General features: G+C 53.7%; 1 protein-coding gene across 1 annotated transcript in view; it reads left to right on the top strand.

The window, feature by feature from the left end:
• The window catches only part of LOC146063325 (rho-related BTB domain-containing protein 2-like), a 40,284-nt gene that overhangs the window by 14,912 nt on the left and 7,473 nt on the right, over window positions 1–17,899 (top strand). Inside the window, exons 4-9 of the mRNA XM_083175643.1 lie at window positions 5,743–5,928; window positions 6,056–7,017; window positions 7,119–7,237; window positions 7,631–7,781; window positions 15,256–15,344; window positions 15,703–15,808. Of these exons, the coding sequence (XP_083031769.1) occupies window positions 5,743–5,928; window positions 6,056–7,017; window positions 7,119–7,237; window positions 7,631–7,781; window positions 15,256–15,344; window positions 15,703–15,808 (1,613 nt within the window). The remainder of the gene's footprint in view (window positions 1–5,742; window positions 5,929–6,055; window positions 7,018–7,118; window positions 7,238–7,630; window positions 7,782–15,255; window positions 15,345–15,702; window positions 15,809–17,899) is intronic.

The raw sequence follows: 17,899 nt of genomic DNA, 5'->3' as shown, positions 1-17,899 counted from the left end.
TTCCCCTTATACACACTGTACCCCGCGTCACCCGGCCCAGAGTCCTGCCACTTCCCCTTATACACACTGTACCCCGCCTCACCCGGCCCAGAGTCCTGCCGCTTCCCCTTATACACACTTTACCGTGCGTCACCCGCCCAGAGTTCTGCTGCTTCCCCTTATATACACACACACACACACACACACTGTACCCCACCTCACCCGGCCCAGAGTCCTGCCGCTTCCCCTTATACACAATGTACCCTCCCTCACCCGGCCCAGAGTCCTGCTGCTTCCCCTTATACACAATGTACCCTGCCTCACCCGGCCCAGAGTCCTGCTGCTTCCCCTTATACACACTGTACCGTGCATCACCCTGCCCAGAGTCCTGCCACTTCCCCTTATACACACTGTACCCCTCGTTACCCGCCCCAGAGTCCTGCCACTACCTCTTATACACACTGCACCCCGTGTCACCCAGCCCAGAGTCCTGCCTCCTCCCCTTATACACACTGTACCTGTTGTGCTACTTCCCCTTATACATATTGTATCCCGCGTCACCCGGCCCAGAGTTCTGCCACTTTCCCTTATAATTATACTATATTTCCCCGCTATGGCCATAGGTATGCACCAGCCATTTAAAAACATGAAAAACCCATGTCAACCCTTTTCCATGTCAACCTTTTGCTTGTATTTCCCTTTTAACCATGTTGACCTAATGACTGCCACTGGTGGCTGTGTATGGTGGGGCTGAGGTGGGGTGGGGGGGTTGGAACACTGGCGGCTGTGTATGGTGGGGCTGGGGGGGGGGGGGACTGGTGGCTGTGTATGGTGGGGCTGTGGGGGACACTACTGGCGGGTGTATGGTGGGGCTGTGGGGGACGGCACTAGCGGCTGTGTATGGTGGGGCTGTGGGGGACGGCACTAGCGGCTGTGTATGGTGGGGCTGTGGGGGACGGCACTGGCGGCTGTGTATGGTGGGGCTGTGGGGGACGGCACTGGCGGCTGTGTATGGTGGGGCTGGGGGGACGGCACTGGCGGCTGTGTATGGTGGGGCTGGGGGGACGGCATTGGCGGCTGTGTATTGGGTGCTGGGGGGACGGCACTGGCGGCTGTGTATTGGGTGCTGGGGGGACGGCACTGGCGGCTGTGTATTGGGTGCTGGGGGGACGGCACTGGCGGCTGTGTATTGGGTGCTGGGGGGATGGCACTGGCGGCTGTGTATTGGGTGCTGGGGGGACGGCACTGGCGGCTGTGTATTGGGTGCTGGGGGGACTGCACTGGCGGCTGTGTATTGGGTGCTGGGGGGACGGCACTGGCGGCTGTGTATTGGGTGCTGGGGGGACGGCACTGGCGGCTGTGTATTGGGTGCTGGGGGGACGGCACTGGCGGCTGTGTATTGGGTGCTGGGGGGACGGCACTGGCGGCTGTGTATTGGGTGCTGGGGGGACGGCACTGGCGGCTGTGTATTGGGTGCTGGGGGGACGGCACTGGCGGCTGTGTATTGGGTGCTGGGGGGACGGCACTGGCGGCTGTGTATTGGGTGCTGGGGGGACGGCACTGGCGGCTGTGTATTGGGTGCTGGGGGACGGCACTGGCGGCTGTGTATGGCGGGGCTGGGGGGACGGCACTGGCGGCTGTGTATGGCGGGGCTGGGGGGACGGCACTGGCGGCTGTGTATGGCGGGGCTGGGGGGACGGCACTGGCAGCTGTGTATGGCGGGGCTGGGGGGACGGCACTGGCGGCTGTGTATGGCGGGGCTGGGGGGACGGCACTGGCGGCTCTGTATGGTGGGGCTGGGGGAGACCCTGGCGGCTGTGTATGGTGGGGTTGGGGGGACGGCACTGGCGGTTGTGTATGGTGGGGCTGGGGGACGACACTGGCGGCTGTGTATGGTGGGGCTGGAGGACGGCACTGGCGGCTTTATGGTGGGGCTAGGGAGAAGGCACTGGTGGAGTTGGGGCTGGGGGGCACTGAGGTGTGATGTGAGTGCTGGGCTGTGATATAGGGTTACATGTGTCACTTTTTTGCCCTCTGTTCATGATTTGATATTATCCTGGTGACCACTGTCTGCGGAGCCAGAACCCTTGGAAATTAGAACTTCTGGAAAAGTTTGTGTCCCGTCACACAAGCCATTTGGCTGCCTCTCAATTAATCACATGTTACCGTAATCTCCGTCACACAGATAGCGGTGCTGCCCTGTGTCCACACTGTACACTGCTTACTGGTGGCTTATTTCCCTCTGTTACTCCCTACCAGAGGCGTAACTAGATATTCGTAGGCCCCATAGCAAAAGTTTGTAAGGGCCCCCTATTTAGCAACTGATGGTGATAAATGTATGCAAAACATATTAGTTTGACAGCAAAGATGGGCCCCCTTCAGCTCTGGGCCCCATAGCAGCTGCACCCCCTGCACCTATGGTAGTTACGCCCCTGCTCCCTACACCTCCTCACTGTGTGTCCCTGTTACTCCCTACACCTCCTCACTGTGTCCCGTTACTCCCTACACCTCCTCACTGTGTCCCGTTACTCCCTACACCTCCTCACTGTGTGTCCCCGTTACTCCCTACACCTCCTCGCTGTGTGTCCCCGTTACTCCCTACACCACCTCGCTGTGTGTCCCCGTTACTCCCTACACCACCTCGCTGTGTGTCCCCGTTACTCCCTACACCACCTCGCTGTGTGTCCCCGTTACTCCCTACACCACCTCGCTGTGTGTCCCCGTTACTCCCTACACCTCGCTGTGTGTCCCCGTTACTCCCTACACCTCCTCGCTGTGTGTCCCCGTTACTCCCTACACCTCCTCGCTGTGTGTCCCCGTTACTCCCTACACCTCCTCGCTGTGTGTTCCTGTTACTCCCTGCACCTCCTCGCTGTGTGTCCCTGTTACTCCCTGCACCTCCTCGCTGTGTCCTGCCTGTTACTCCCTACACCTCCTTGCTGTGTCCTGCCTGTTACTACCTATACCTCCTCGCTGTATGTCCCTGTTACTACCTACACCTCCTCGCTGTGTCCCTATTACTCCCTACACCTCCTCGCTGTGTCCTGCCTGTTACTCCCTACACCTTCTCGCTGTGTGTCCCTGTTACTCCCTACACCTCCTCGCTGTGTGCCCTCTGTCTGTTACTCCCTACACCTCCTCGCTGTGTGTCCGTTACTCCCTACACCTCCTCGCTGTGTGCCCTCTGCCTGTTACTCCCTACACCTCCTCGCTGTGTCCTGCCTGTTACTCCCTACACCTCCTCGCTGTGTGTCCCTGTTACTCCCTACACCTCCTCGCTGTGTGTCCCTGTTACTCCCTACACCTCCTCGCTGTGTGTCCCTGTTACTCCCTACACCTTCTCGCTGTGTGTCCCTGTTACTCCCTACACCTTCTCGCTGTGTGTCCCTGTTACTCCCTACACCTCCTCGCTGTGTGCCCTCTGCCTGTTACTCCCTACACCTCCTCGCTGTGTGCCCTCTGCCTGTTACTCCCTGCACCTCCTCGCTGTGTGTCCCTGTTACTCCCTGCACCTCCTCGCTGTGTGTCCCTGTTACTCCCTGCACCTCCTCGCTGTGTGTCCCCGTTACTCCCTGCACCTCCTCGCTGTGTCCTGCCTGTTACTCCCTGCACCTCCTCGCTGTGTCCTGCCTGTTACTCCCTGCACCTCCTCGCTGTGTGTCCCTGTTACTCCTTGCACCTCCTCGCTGTGTCCCTGTTACTCCTTGCACCTCCTCGCTGTGTGTCCCTGTTACTCCCTGCACCTCCTCGCTGTGTCCTGCCTGTTACTCCCTGAACCTCCTCGCTGTGTGTCCCTGTTACTCCCTACACCTCCTCGCTGTGTGCCCTCTGCCTGTTACTCCCTACACCTCCTCGCTGTGTGTCCCTGTTACTCCCTGCACCTCCTCGCTGTGTCCTGCCTGTTACTCCCTGCACCTCCTCGCTGTGTCCTGCCTGTTACTCCCTGCACCTCCTCGCTGTGTCCTGCCTGTTACTCCCTGCACCTCCTCGCTGTGTGTCCCTGTTACTCCTTGCACCTCCTCGCTGTGTGTCCCTGTTACTCCTTGCACCTCCTCGCTGTGTGTCCCTGTTACTCCCTGCACCTCCTCGCTGTGTCCTGCCTGTTACTCCCTGCACCTCCTCGCTGTGTCCTGCCTGTTACTCCCTGCACCTCCTCGCTGTGTCCTGCCTGTTACTCCCTGCACCTCCTCGCTGTGTCCTGCCTGTTACTCCCTGCACCTCCTCGCTGTGTCCTGCCTGTTACTCCCTGCACCTCCTCGCTGTGTCCTGCCTGTTACTCCCTGCACCTCCTCGCTGTGTGTCCCCGTTACTCCCTGCACCTCCTCGCTGTGTGTCCCCGTTACTCCCTGCACCTCCTCGCTGTGTGTCCCCGTTACTCCCTGCACCTCCTCGCTGTGTGTCCCCGTTACTCCCTGCACCTCCTCGCTGTGTGTCCCCGTTACTCCCTGCACCTCCTCGCTGTGTATCACCATGTAATCTTGTCCTATAACTCTTCATAATACACGTAACCCCTGTATAACTCCTATTACTCCCTGCAATGTCTCCTAGCACTTCCTGTACATTACTCCCCTGTCTCCATGTGTCTGATGCGAAGTGTAACAGGGAGCAGTGTTGGGGGGGGTCTGGGTGTGTGTTTATGTGGGGGGGTGTGTGTATGTGCAGGGAAGCGGTGTTGATGGGGGGGTCTGGGTGTGTGTTTATGTGGGGGGGTGTGTGTATGTGCAGGGAAGCGGTGTTGATGGGAGGGTCTGTGCGTGTGTATGTGGGGGGGGGTGTATGTGCAGGGAAGTGATGTTGGTGGGGGGGGGACTGTGTATGTAGGGGTGTGTGCAAGTATGTGCAGGGAAGCATTGTTGATGGGGGGTCTGTTTGTGTATGCTGGGGGAAGGGGTGTTGGTGGTGGTGGGGGTCTGTGTGTATGTGCAGGGAAGCGGTGTTGGTGGTGGGGGGGTCTGTGTATGTGCAGGGAAGTGGTGGTGGTGGGGTCTGTGCGTGTGTATGTGGGGGGGTGTGTGTGTATGTGCAGGGAAGCAGTGTTGGTGGGGGGGGTCTGTTTGTGTATGCTGGGGGAAGGGGTGGTGGGGGTGGTCTGTGCATGTGGGGGGTCTCTGTATGTGCAGGGAAGCGGTGTTGGTGATGGGGGGGGGGAGGTGTATGTGCAGGGAAGCATTGTTGGTGTAGGGGGGGCTGTGAGTGTGTATGTGCAGGGAAGTGGTGTTGGTGGAGGGGGGTCTGTGTGTATGTGGGGGGGTGTGCATGTATGTGCAGGGTAGCATTGTTGGTGGGGGGGGGGGTCTGTTTGTGTATGCTGGGGGAAGGGTGTTCTGTGCAGGGAAGCGGTGTTGGTGGGGGGGTGTCTGTGTATGTGCAGGGAAGCGGTGGTGGCGGGGGGGTCTGTGTATGTGGGGCTGTGTGTGTGCAGTCAAGCAGTGTTGGTGGTGGGGGGTCTGTGCGTGTGAATGGGGGGGGGTTTGTGTGTATGTGCCGGGAAGAGGTGTTGGTGTGGGGGTTCTGTGCGTGTATGTGCAGGGAAGTGGTATTGGTTGTGGGGGGAGGTCTGTCTGTATGTGCAGGGAAGCTGTGTTGGTGGTGGGGGGGGTCTGTGCAGGGAAGCAATGTTGGTGGTGGAGGATTTGAGGGCACGCCCCATGCATGTGTGGTGGGGAGGATTTGAGGGCAGCACCTCAATGTGGCAGGACACTGACAGTTGTGTACAGATGGTTCTTCTGCCTCCAATCAGTAATGGATGATTCTCCTCTGTAGGTCGGATGTGGTGGTTCTCTGTTTCTCCTTGGCCAACCCCTATTCTCTGCGTCATGTCCAGAGTATGTGGCTCCCAGAGATCAAACACTTCTGTCCGCGGACACCGGTGGTGCTGGTCGGGTGTCAGCTGGACCTACGATACGCTGACTTGGATGCTGTGAATCGCGCCCGCCGTCCTCTGGCAAAGTGAGTTCCGCGGTCTGTGCACCGGGCTGTCCTGTCTGGTATAATGTGACTTGGGGGATAGTGGCTGCTCCCACCCCCATCTATTGGTGACATTGCTAATGCTTCCTCGCTCTGTCTTCCTCCTCAGACCCATAAAGCCCACAGACATTCTATCTCCTGAGGCTGGGCACGAGGTGGCCAAGGAAATGGGAATCCCCTACTACGAGACCAGCGTGGTGGCCCAGTTCGGAGTAAAAGATGTCTTTGACAACGCAATCCGAGCTGCACTCATTTCCAGGCGGCACTTGCAGTTTTGGAAGTCTCACTTAAAAAAAGTTCAGCGCCCTTTACTCCAAGCCCCATTCTTACCCCCTAAGCCACCTCCACCAATCATCCACATGCCAGATCCTCCACAGTGCAGTGGGCAAGGACCTGCTGCCCTCTTCAGCACCCCACTATGTGCCGATGTTGTTTTCCAGCTGCAAAATGGGCTGCAGATCTTTGCCCATAAAGTCTACTTGGCCACCGCATGTTCCAAGTTCTATGACCTCTTAACCTTAGAGCTGTTACCTGTGGAGATGAAGAATGACAAGCTGGTCCCCACTGTAGAGGTGGCTGGACCTTCATGGACCAGGAGCCTGGTTGTGGATTGCAAACATGAGGCCTTACACGCAGGGTATGGTGTTTCTGAGATTCTGCTTTCTGGTCATGATGATGACTCTATGAGTGTGGGGGGAAGCTCACCCCTCGGATGGGGCAGGGAATTATCTGAATGGGGCAGAGGGTTCATCCATGTGCAGATGAATATGGTAGAAGATCCTTTAACCCATCGTAAAAGGCCGATGATGGTGGTGCAAATGGATACGTTCATCCATGAAGAGCCCTTACGGGCAGTGCTGGAATACTTGTATACGGGACACTTAAACCAGAGCAGAGCCGACCTCATGCACATCGCCATCATTGCGGAGGCCTTAGAGGTGTTTGACCTTCGCATGATGGTCTCCAACCTGCTGAATAAAGAGGGCTTCATGAATCAGGAGATCACCAAGGCCTTCCATGTGCGAAGAGCAAACCGGATCAGGGAATGTCTGAGTCGAGGTCTCTTCTCAGGTATGAAATGGATGTTTGCCGTGTTCCCCATGGCCAGCGCGCCCCTTTCTTATCTTGGTGCCTAGCAATGTCTCATGGTCTATCTCCCCTCTTCCTCCCAGACGTGGTGTTTACAGTGGATGACGGCTCCGTGCCTGCCCACAAGCCTCTTCTGATTGCAAACTGTGACTGGATGGTGGCCATGTTCCGTGGCTCCTTCAGGGAAAGCTTCATACCACAGGTGATCCCAATTTTTGGCAGTAGCACAATATATATGTGCGGCCTTGATAGTGCAATGGAGGCTCTTCTACCTAGGGCTTACCGACACGGGGGGGGGGGGGGGGGGCAGGATATATACCAAATATGGCTGGGTTGGAGATGGGTCCATGGCGGGATTGCTTAATGTAAAGTTACTAAATGTAGGCCTTTAGGAGGGAAGGGAGGGGGAGGAGTCTCCCTGGCTAGGCCTGAGGGAGGTCGCCCTAGTTGGGCCTCTGGGATGGAGTGAGGTCACTCTAGTTGGGCCTCCTGGGAGTGAGAGTGGGGGCAAGATCTACGTAGGGTGGCGTTTGGGGGAGTCCTCTGTTCAAAGATTGTTACAAGCGAGAAAATGTAAATTCCTGGTCTGTTACAGGTGTCTCTCCCAGGGACGTCGGCCACCTGTCTGCGGGCCGTGCTGGAGTACTTGTACCTGGGACAGTTCTGTCCGGGACCTGAGCTGGACTGTATGGAGCTCCAAGTACTGAGTAACCGGCTGTGTCTTCCGCACTTACAGGCCCTGACAGGTAGGTCGGCCGTACTGCCACCTTCTATAGCACCTGTGTGCCTGGTGCTGGTGCATCTCAGTGGCTCAGCCACGTCATGTAGTAGGATGACAGTTTTATATAGTGGGAGGAGCAGGGTCCCCAGCAGCACAGAGTATATCAGGTGATGAGTGATGTGACAGGGGCAGTGAAATTATGTGAGGAGGGGAAGGGAGGCAGCGGGAAGCCACAGACTGAGAGCTATATAGTAGGAGGAGCAGGGTCCCCAGCAGCACAGAGTATATCAGGAGATGAGTGATGTGTCAGTGAGGACAGGGCTGCATGTGACAGATACAGTGACATGATGTGAGGAGGGGAATGGAGGCAGCAGGAAGCCACAGACTGAGTTATATAGTGGGAGGAGCGGGGTCCCCAGCAGCACAGAGTATATCAGGAGATGAGGGATGTGTCAGTGAGGACAGGGCTGCATGTGACAGGGGCAGTGCCATGATGTGAGGAGGGGAATAGAGGCAGCAGGAAGCCACAGACTGAGTGTTATATAGTGGGAGGAGCAGGGTCCCCAGCAGCACAGAGTATATCAGGAGATGAGTGATGTGTCAGTGAGGACAGGGCTGCATGTGACAGGGGCAGTGACATGATGTGAGGAGGGGAATGGAGGCAGCAGGAAGCCACAGACTGAGGGTTATATAGAGGGAGGAGCAGGATCCCCAGCAGCACAGAGTATATCAGGAGATGAGTGTCGAGGGGAATGTAGACAGCTTACTAAGCAACCTCTGCCATTCTCCTTGATATAAATTGCCCCAGCATACTCCGGTTTGGGGCATTTCACGTCTGGTAGAGGGGGAGCGAGTTCCTCTGTCTCTGGAACATCTGCAGTGTACAGTGCCGGTAACCAGCTGGATGCTCTGTGCTGATGAGCTGTGCTCCACTTTCTGCTGTCCAGTCTGGAATATGGATTATCTGTGACCTCCAGACAACGAGGTTTTGGATCAATAGGAACTTTCCGCCCGGCTGCACTTTGCTCCTGAATAAATACATAACGTACGTAATATGCATGAGATTCCAGCCTGGGGGACAGGACCGCTTCCAGAGCTGTACATAGGCCCCTTATTGCTACAGATTACTGGTCAGATGTAGCCGTGGCACTACAGCTGCTATTGGCGTGTATATGTGGCTGGCTGTGTCCCGGTACTGATGAGGCATACGTGGCACTACAGCTGCTATTGGCAGTATATGTGGCTGGCTGTGTGTCCCGGTACTGATGAGGTATACGTGGCACTACAGCTGCTATTGGCATGTATATGTGGCTGGCTGTGTGTCCTGGTACAGATGAGGTATATGTGGCACTACAGCTGCTATTGGCAGTATATGTGGCCGGCTGTGTGTCCTGTACACATGAGGTATACGTGGCACTACAGCTGCTATTGGCAGTATATGTGGCTGGCTGTGTGTCCTGTACAGATGAGGTATACGTGGCACTACAGCTGCTATTGGCATGTATATGTGGCTGGCTGTGTCCCGGTACTGATGAGGTATACGTGGCACTACTGCTGCTATTGGCATCTATATGTGGCTGGCTGTGTGTCCTGGTACAGATGAGGCATACGTGGCACTACAGCTCTTATTGGCGTGTATATGTGGCTAGTTGTGTCCTGGTACAGATGAGGTATATGTGGCACTACTGCTGCTATTGGCATCTATATGTGGCTGGCTGTGTGTCCTGGTACAGATGAGGTATACGTGGCACTACAGCTGCTATTGGCATGTATATGTGGCTGGCTGTGTCCCGGTACAGATGAGGTATACGTGGCACTACTGCTGCTATTGGCATCTATATGTGGCTGGCTGTGTGTCCTGGTACAGATGAGGTATACGTGGCACTACAGCTGCTATTGGCAGTATATGTGGCCGGCTGTGTGTCCTGTACAGATGAGGTATACGTGGCACTACAGCTGCTATTGGCATGTATGTGGCTGGCTGTGTGTCCCGGTACAGATGAGGTATACGTGGCACTACAGCTGCTATTGGCATGTATATGTGGATGGCTATGTGTCCTGTACTGATGAGGTATACGTGGCACTACAGCTGCTATTGGCAGTATATGTGGCTGGCTGTGTCCTGGAACTGATGAGGTATACGTGGCACTACAGCTTCTATTGGCATGTATGTGGCTGGCTGTGTGTCCTGGTACTGATGAGGTATACGTGGCACTACAGCTGCTATTGGCAGTATATGTGGCTGGCTGTGTGCCCTGTACTGATGAGGTATACGTGGCACTACAGCTGTTATTGGCAGTATATGTGGCTGGCTGTGTGCCCTGTACTGATGAGGTATACGTGGCACTACAGCTGCTATTGGCAGTATATGTGGCTGGCTGTGTGTGCTGGTACTGATGAGGTATACGTGGCACTACTGCTGCTATTGGCAGTATATGTGGCTGGCTGTGTGCCCTGTACTGATGAGGTATACGTGGCACTACAGCTGCTATTGGCAGTATATGTGGCTGGCTGTGTGCCCTGTACTGATGAGGTTTACGTGGCACTACAGCTGCTATTGGCAGTATATGTGGCTGGCTGTGTGCCCTGTACTGATGAGGTATACGTGGCACTACAGCTGCTATTGGCAGTATATGTGGCTGGCTGTGTGCCCTGAACTGATGAGGTTTACGTGGCACTACAGCTGCTATTGGCAGTATATGTGGCTGGCTGTGTGTCCCGGTACTGATGAGGTATACGTGGCACTACAGCTGCTATTGGCAGTATATGTGGCTAGCTGTGTCCTGGTACTGATGAGGTATATGTAGTACTACAGCTGCTATTGGCATGTATATGTGGCTGGCTGTGTGTTCCGGTACTGATGAGGAAGATGTGGCACTACAGCTGGTATTGGCATGTATATGTGGCTGGCTGTGTGTCCCGGTACTGATGAGGTTTACGTGGCACTACAGCTGCTATTGGCAGTATATGTGGCTGGCTGTGTGTCCCGGTACTGATGAGGTATACGTGGCACTACAGCTGCTATTGGCAGTATATGTGGTTGGCTGTGTGTCCCGGTACTGATGAGGTATATGTGGCACTACAGCTGCTATTGGCATGTATATGTGGCTGGCTGTGTCGTGGTACAGATGAGGTATACGTGGCACTACAGCTGCTATTGGCAGTATATGTGGCTGGCTGTGTGTCCCGGTACTGATGAGGTATACGTGGCACTACAGCTGCTATTGGCAGTATATGTGGCTGGCTGTGTGTCCCAGTACTGATGAGGTATATGTGGCACTACAGCTGCTATTGGCAGTATATGTGGCTGGCTGTGTGTCCCGGTACTGATGAGGTATATGTGGCACTACAGCTGCTATAGGCAGTATATGTGGCTGGTTGTGTGTCCCGGTACAGATGAGGTATAAGTGGCACTACAGCTACTATTGGCAGTATATGTGGCTGGCTGTGTGTCCTGTACTGATGAGGTATACGTGGCACTACAGCTGCTATTGGCAGTATATGTGGCTGGCTGTGTGTCCTGGTACAGATGAGGTATATGTGGCACTACAGCTGCTATTGGCAGTATATGTGGCTGGCTGTGTGTCCTGGTACTGATGAGGTATATGTGGCTGGTTGTGTGTCCTGGTACAGATGAGGTATAAGTGGCACTACAGCTGCTATTGGCAGTATATGTGGCTGGCTGTGTGTCCTGTACTGATGAGGTATATGTGGCACTACAGCTGCTATTGGCAGTATATGTGGCTGGCTGTGTGTCCCGGTACTGATGAGGTATACGTGGCACTACAGCTGCTATTGGCATGTATATGTGGCTGGCTGTGTGTCCTGGTACAGATGAGGTATATGTGGCACTACAGCTGCTATTGGCAGTATATGTGGCCGGCTGTGTGTCCTGTACACATGAGGTATACGTGGCACTACAGCTGCTATTGGCAGTATATGTGGCTGGCTGTGTGTCCTGTACAGATGAGGTATACGTGGCACTACAGCTGCTATTGGCATGTATATGTGGCTGGCTGTGTCCCGGTACTGATGAGGTATACGTGGCACTACTGCTGCTATTGGCATCTATATGTGGCTGGCTGTGTGTCCTGGTACAGATGAGGCATACGTGGCACTACAGCTCTTATTGGCGTGTATATGTGGCTAGTTGTGTCCTGGTACAGATGAGGTATATGTGGCACTACTGCTGCTATTGGCATCTATATGTGGCTGGCTGTGTGTCCTGGTACAGATGAGGTATACGTGGCACTACAGCTGCTATTGGCATGTATATGTGGCTGGCTGTGTCCCGGTACAGATGAGGTATACGTGGCACTACTGCTGCTATTGGCATCTATATGTGGCTGGCTGTGTGTCCTGGTACAGATGAGGTATACGTGGCACTACAGCTGCTATTGGCAGTATATGTGGCCGGCTGTGTGTCCTGTACAGATGAGGTATACGTGGCACTACAGCTGCTATTGGCATGTATGTGGCTGGCTGTGTGTCCCGGTACAGATGAGGTATATGTGGCACTACAGCTGCTATTGGCATGTATATGTGGATGGCTATGTGTCCTGTACTGATGAGGTATACGTGGCACTACAGCTGCTATTGGCAGTATATGTGGCTGGCTGTGTCCTGGAACTGATGAGGTATACGTGGCACTACAGCTTCTATTGGCATGTATGTGGCTGGCTGTGTGTCCTGGTACTGATGAGGTATACGTGGCACTACAGCTGCTATTGGCAGTATATGTGGCTGGCTGTGTCCTGGAACTGATGAGGTATACGTGGCACTACAGCTTCTATTGGCATGTATGTGGCTGGCTGTGTGCCCTGTACTGATGAGGTATACGTGGCACTACAGCTGTTATTGGCAGTATATGTGGCTGGCTGTGTGCCCTGTACTGATGAGGTATACGTGGCACTACAGCTGCTATTGGCAGTATATGTGGCTGGCTGTGTGCCCTGTACTGATGAGGTATACGTGGCACTACAGCTGTTATTGGCAGTATATGTGGCTGGCTGTGTGCCCTGTACTGATGAGGTATACGTGGCACTACAGCTGCTATTGGCAGTATATGTGGCTGGCTGTGTGTGTGCTGGTACTGATGAGGTATACGTGGCACTACTGCTGCTATTGGCAGTATATGTGGCTGGCTGTGTGCCCTGTACTGATGAGGTATACGTGGCACTACAGCTGCTATTGGCAGTATATGTGGCTGGCTGTGTGCCCTGTACTGATGAGGTTTACGTGGCACTACAGCTGCTATTGGCAGTATATGTGGCTGGCTGTGTGCCCTGTACTGATGAGGTATACGTGGCACTACAGCTGCTATTGGCAGTATATGTGGCTGGCTGTGTGCCCTGAACTGATGAGGTTTACGTGGCACTACAGCTGCTATTGGCAGTATATGTGGCTGGCTGTGTGTCCCGGTACTGATGAGGTATACGTGGCACTACAGCTGCTATTGGCAGTATATGTGGCTAGCTGTGTCCTGGTACTGATGAGGTATATGTAGTACTACAGCTGCTATTGGCATGTATATGTGGCTGGCTGTGTGTTCCGGTACTGATGAGGAAGATGTGGCACTACAGCTGGTATTGGCATGTATATGTGGCTGGCTGTGTGTCCCGGTACTGATGAGGTTTACGTGGCACTACAGCTGCTATTGGCAGTATATGTGGCTGGCTGTGTGTCCCGGTACTGATGAGGTATACGTGGCACTACAGCTGCTATTGGCAGTATATGTGGTTGGCTGTGTGTCCCGGTACTGATGAGGTATATGTGGCACTACAGCTGCTATTGGCATGTATATGTGGCTGGCTGTGTCGTGGTACAGATGAGGTATACGTGGCACTACAGCTGCTATTGGCAGTATATGTGGCTGGCTGTGTGTCCCGGTACTGATGAGGTATACGTGGCACTACAGCTGCTATTGGCAGTATATGTGGCTGGCTGTGTGTCCCAGTACTGATGAGGTATATGTGGCACTACAGCTGCTATTGGCAGTATATGTGGCTGGCTGTGTGTCCCGGTACTGATGAGGTATATGTGGCACTACAGCTGCTATAGGCAGTATATGTGGCTGGTTGTGTGTCCCGGTACAGATGAGGTATAAGTGGCACTACAGCTACTATTGGCAGTATATGTGGCTGGCTGTGTGTCCTGTACTGATGAGGTATACGTGGCACTACAGCTGCTATTGGCAGTATATGTGGCTGGCTGTGTGTCCTGTACTGATGAGGTATATGTGGCACTACAGCTGCTATTGGCATGTATATTTGGCTGGCTGTGTCGTGGTACTGATGAGGTATATGTGGCTGGTTGTGTGTCCTGGTACAGATGAGGTATAAGTGGCACTACAGCTGCTATTGGCAGTATATGTGGCTGGCTGTGTGTCCTGTACTGATGAGGTATATGTGGCACTACAGCTGCTATTGGCATGTATATTTGGCTGGCTGTGTCGTGGTACAGATGAGGTATACGTGGCACTACAGCTGCTATTGGCAGTATATGTGGCTGGCTGTGTGTCCTGGTACAGATGAGGTGTACGTGGCACTACAGCTGCTATTGGCATGTATATGTGGCTGGCTGTGTGTCCCGGTACTGATGAGGTATACGTGGCACTACAGCTGCTATTGGCAGTTTATGTGGCTGGCTGTGTGTCCGGTACTGATGAGGTATACGTGGCACTACAGCTGCTATTGGCATGTATATGTGGCTTGCTGTGTGTCCTGTACTGATGAGGTATACGTGGCACTACAGCTGCTATTGGCATGTATATGTGGCTGGCTTTGTGTCCTGTACTGATGAGGTATACGTGGCACTACAGCTGCTATTGGCAGTATATGTGGCTGGCTGTGTGTCCCGGTACTGATGAGGTATATGTGGCACTACAGCTGCTATTGGCAGTATATGTGGCTGGCTGTGTGTCCCGGTACTGATGAGGTATATGTGGCACTACAGCTGCTATTGGCATGTATGTGGCTGGCTGTGTGTCCCGGTACAGATGAGGTATACGTGGCACTACAGCTGCTATTGGCAGTATATGTGGCTGGCTGTGTGTCCCGGTACTGATGAGGTATACGTGGCACTACAGCTGCTATTGGCATGTATATGTGTCCTGGTAATGAAGATTAATACAGGGCTGGCCGGGTTATGTGTGGGCGCAGTGTCGCCTTCTCGACCAATTATAGCTGCTATCCGTGACCGGGCTCCTCCACATGAAAATATAGATGTTTATTATTTGGTGGGAGCTGGTGGAAATGGTGGTTTGTTACCAGAAAACACCAAGACTCCTGTTTTATAATACATATTCCTTACTGTCTTGTGGCTCGCATGCTGGTTAGCGGACTCTGGAAGCCAGGGCACAAGGGGGAAGAACAGTCTAGGACCCCCTTTCCTCTGTGGCTGATGGACCTCCATAGTTCTGCCTTTACCTTGTGTTTGTGTGGGGACTTGTCTACATTTACAGTAACACATGGCCCAACGTGTTTCTCCTCCTGTTCTAGAACAACATGCAGTGGACGAGCTCCTGGCTTCCTACGTACAGGGACAGGACATAGACGGGCAGGTGTTACTTTTCCTGGAGATCGCACAGGTGAGAAGCTTCTCATACCTGCACCAGGCCAGGGTGTATACACAGCAAATGTCCCTCACCGATCGCCTTGGGCGAGTCGCGTTCCTCTTCATACTGGGTTGAAAGCCATTAAATGGGGTGTGTTGATTTAATGGTTCCCTTTTAAAGGTACTGGGGCCCCTATAATGCTACTGGGGCCCACAATAATTCCGATTTGAAGAAATGCGATTAGTAAAGTAAAGTAAATCCCTGTAAATTGGGGCAGTCTCCTATATCTGAGAACCACCCGGACATATGTACATACTGTATGTCTGTGGTTCCATGGTCCAATTATGACCCAGGATTGTCCTTTCCCTCTTCCCCTCCCTCTCTATCGCAGTTCCACAATGCCAAGCAGCTGGAGGACTGGTGCCTGCACTACATCTGCACCAACTACAATGCGGTGTGCCGGAAGTTTCCACGTGAGATGAAGTACATGTCGCCAGGTGAGTAACACGCGCAGGTAGTGTTCCGGACTTGTACAGCTAGCGGCAGGATAATATGTATTCATGGTTCTGGCCAGTGCTACAGCTGGATGGATATTGGATGACAGTAACCGAGTCTCTGAGCATAAATACTACACACAATAGTAGCACATAGCATAGTAGCATCGGTATCACGCCACATCGTGGGAAGGACTGATAACCGGGGTGAGGGGAGGGTAGCACGCTGGGACTAGTGGCAGCAGGCAAGCACAAGTCACTGGTGGAAAGTGATCCTGTAGCCAACGTATGGGCGAGCAGACAGCACCAGGGACCAGGATAGTACAAGGGAGGAGCAGGAGGGTATTTCAGAGCTTGCATAGTGGTTATCGATGGTCAGGTGGACTGGGAACATAGCGGAGGCTGAGGGACTACACTGATCAGTTATTGGGAAGGCTGCCACAATCTGGTCAATGGCTACATTTTAAAGGAGTGGGGAGGAAGGAAAGGCCCAGAGGGTGGGGGCACTGCTAGCCAAATCTTGGAGTCCAGCATAAGAGAAAGTGACCAGTGCCTCTCCCCTCACCCTGGTCACTTCCTCTTATGCTGGACTCCAAGATTTGGAGAGGAGGTGACCAGGGTGAGAGGAGAGGCGCTGGTCTGAGGAGACAGGTTGTGTGATCAGAGTTGTTAGAGATTTAGGGAGCAAAGGAGAGTCGGCAGTCAGGAGTAGAGGAAGGGAGGGCAGAGATGAGGTCCGAGAGGAAGGGAGGGCAGAGATGAGGTCCGAGAGGAAGGGAGGGCAGAGATGAGGTCCGAGAGGAAGGGAGGGCAGAGATGAGGTCCGAGAGGAAGGGAGGGCAGAGATGAGGTTAGAAGTGGAGGGAGGAGAGGGACGGAGTGTGGAAAGATCAGGTTGAGATATAGGGAGAAAAGTAGAGGTGGCAGTCAGAGGAGGAATGGAAGGGTGGACTGAGATCAGATTAAAGCTATAGGTAGCAGGCGAGAGGTACTGTAGGGGGAGTGGGAGGGAGTGTGGTCAGCAGTCACATTAGAGATGTGGACTAAGATCAGGATAAATGTTAGAGGCAGCATATACAGAAGTGACCAGGGTGGAGGAGAGACGGCGTCAGGGGCATAGAGGAATGGTGGACAGAGATGAAGTTACAGATAGATTGGGTTAGAGGTGTAGGGAGCAGAGGAGCGGTTGTGTGCAGGGGCTGAAGGGAATTGTGTGCAGACTAGTAAACCTGCTCCAAGCAAATGCTGCGATAGCTAGTCTGCTACCTTGTGATTGCCTCTGTGTTTGTGCATGTGTGAGAGAAAGCTGTAGTTTCACTCGCTGCCAACAGATGGCAGTGTTTAGGAGATATGCAGACACTAGACACATACATATATACATATAGATATGATCAGGATAGAAATATAGGCTACAGATTCTATGAATTCTCTTCTAATAGTTGCTAAATAAATAACAAGTAAATCCGGTTGCTATGGACAACATCCCATCTTCAATAGGATTCCCATCTTCATAAATTTACCCTGTGGAGTAGTGGAATGAGGTTACAGATGTAAGGAGCAGTGGATGTGGTGAAGATGGGTTTAGTGATTAGGGAGCAGGAGTGAGGTGTTGATTGGAGGAGGAAATGCGAACAGATAAGGATGAAGCTGTAGGGAGGAGAGGTGGTGGTCAGAGATAGGGACGATGGATAGCTTAGAGATGGAAGGAAGGTGTGTGGACAAACATCAGGTTACAGATATAGGGAGCGGAGGAGAGACGGTGGTCAGAGGAGTAGAGGAAGGATGGACAAAGCTCAGGTTACAGAAATGGGGAGCGGAAGAGAGGTGGTGCTCAGAGGAGCAGAGGAAGGATGGACAAAGATCAGGTTACAGATATAGAGAGCGGAGGAGAGGCGGTGGTCAGAGGAGTAGAGGAAGGATGGACAAAGCTCAGGTTACAGAAATGGGGAGCGGAAGAGAGGTGGTGCTCAGAGGAGCAGAGGAAGGATGGACAAAGATCAGGTTACAGATATAGAGAGCGGAGGAGAGGCGGTGGTCAGAGGAGCAGAGGAAGGATGGACAAAGCTCAGGTTACAGAAATGGTGAGCGGAGGAG

Source organism: Crinia signifera, chromosome 1 (assembly GCF_055691185.1).
Source record: "Crinia signifera chromosome 1, ASM5569118v1, whole genome shotgun sequence".
Lineage (NCBI taxonomy): Eukaryota > Metazoa > Chordata > Amphibia > Anura > Myobatrachidae > Crinia > Crinia signifera.
Note: the sequence above shows the minus strand (reverse complement) of the source record. Positions and strands in the feature narration are given on the sequence as shown.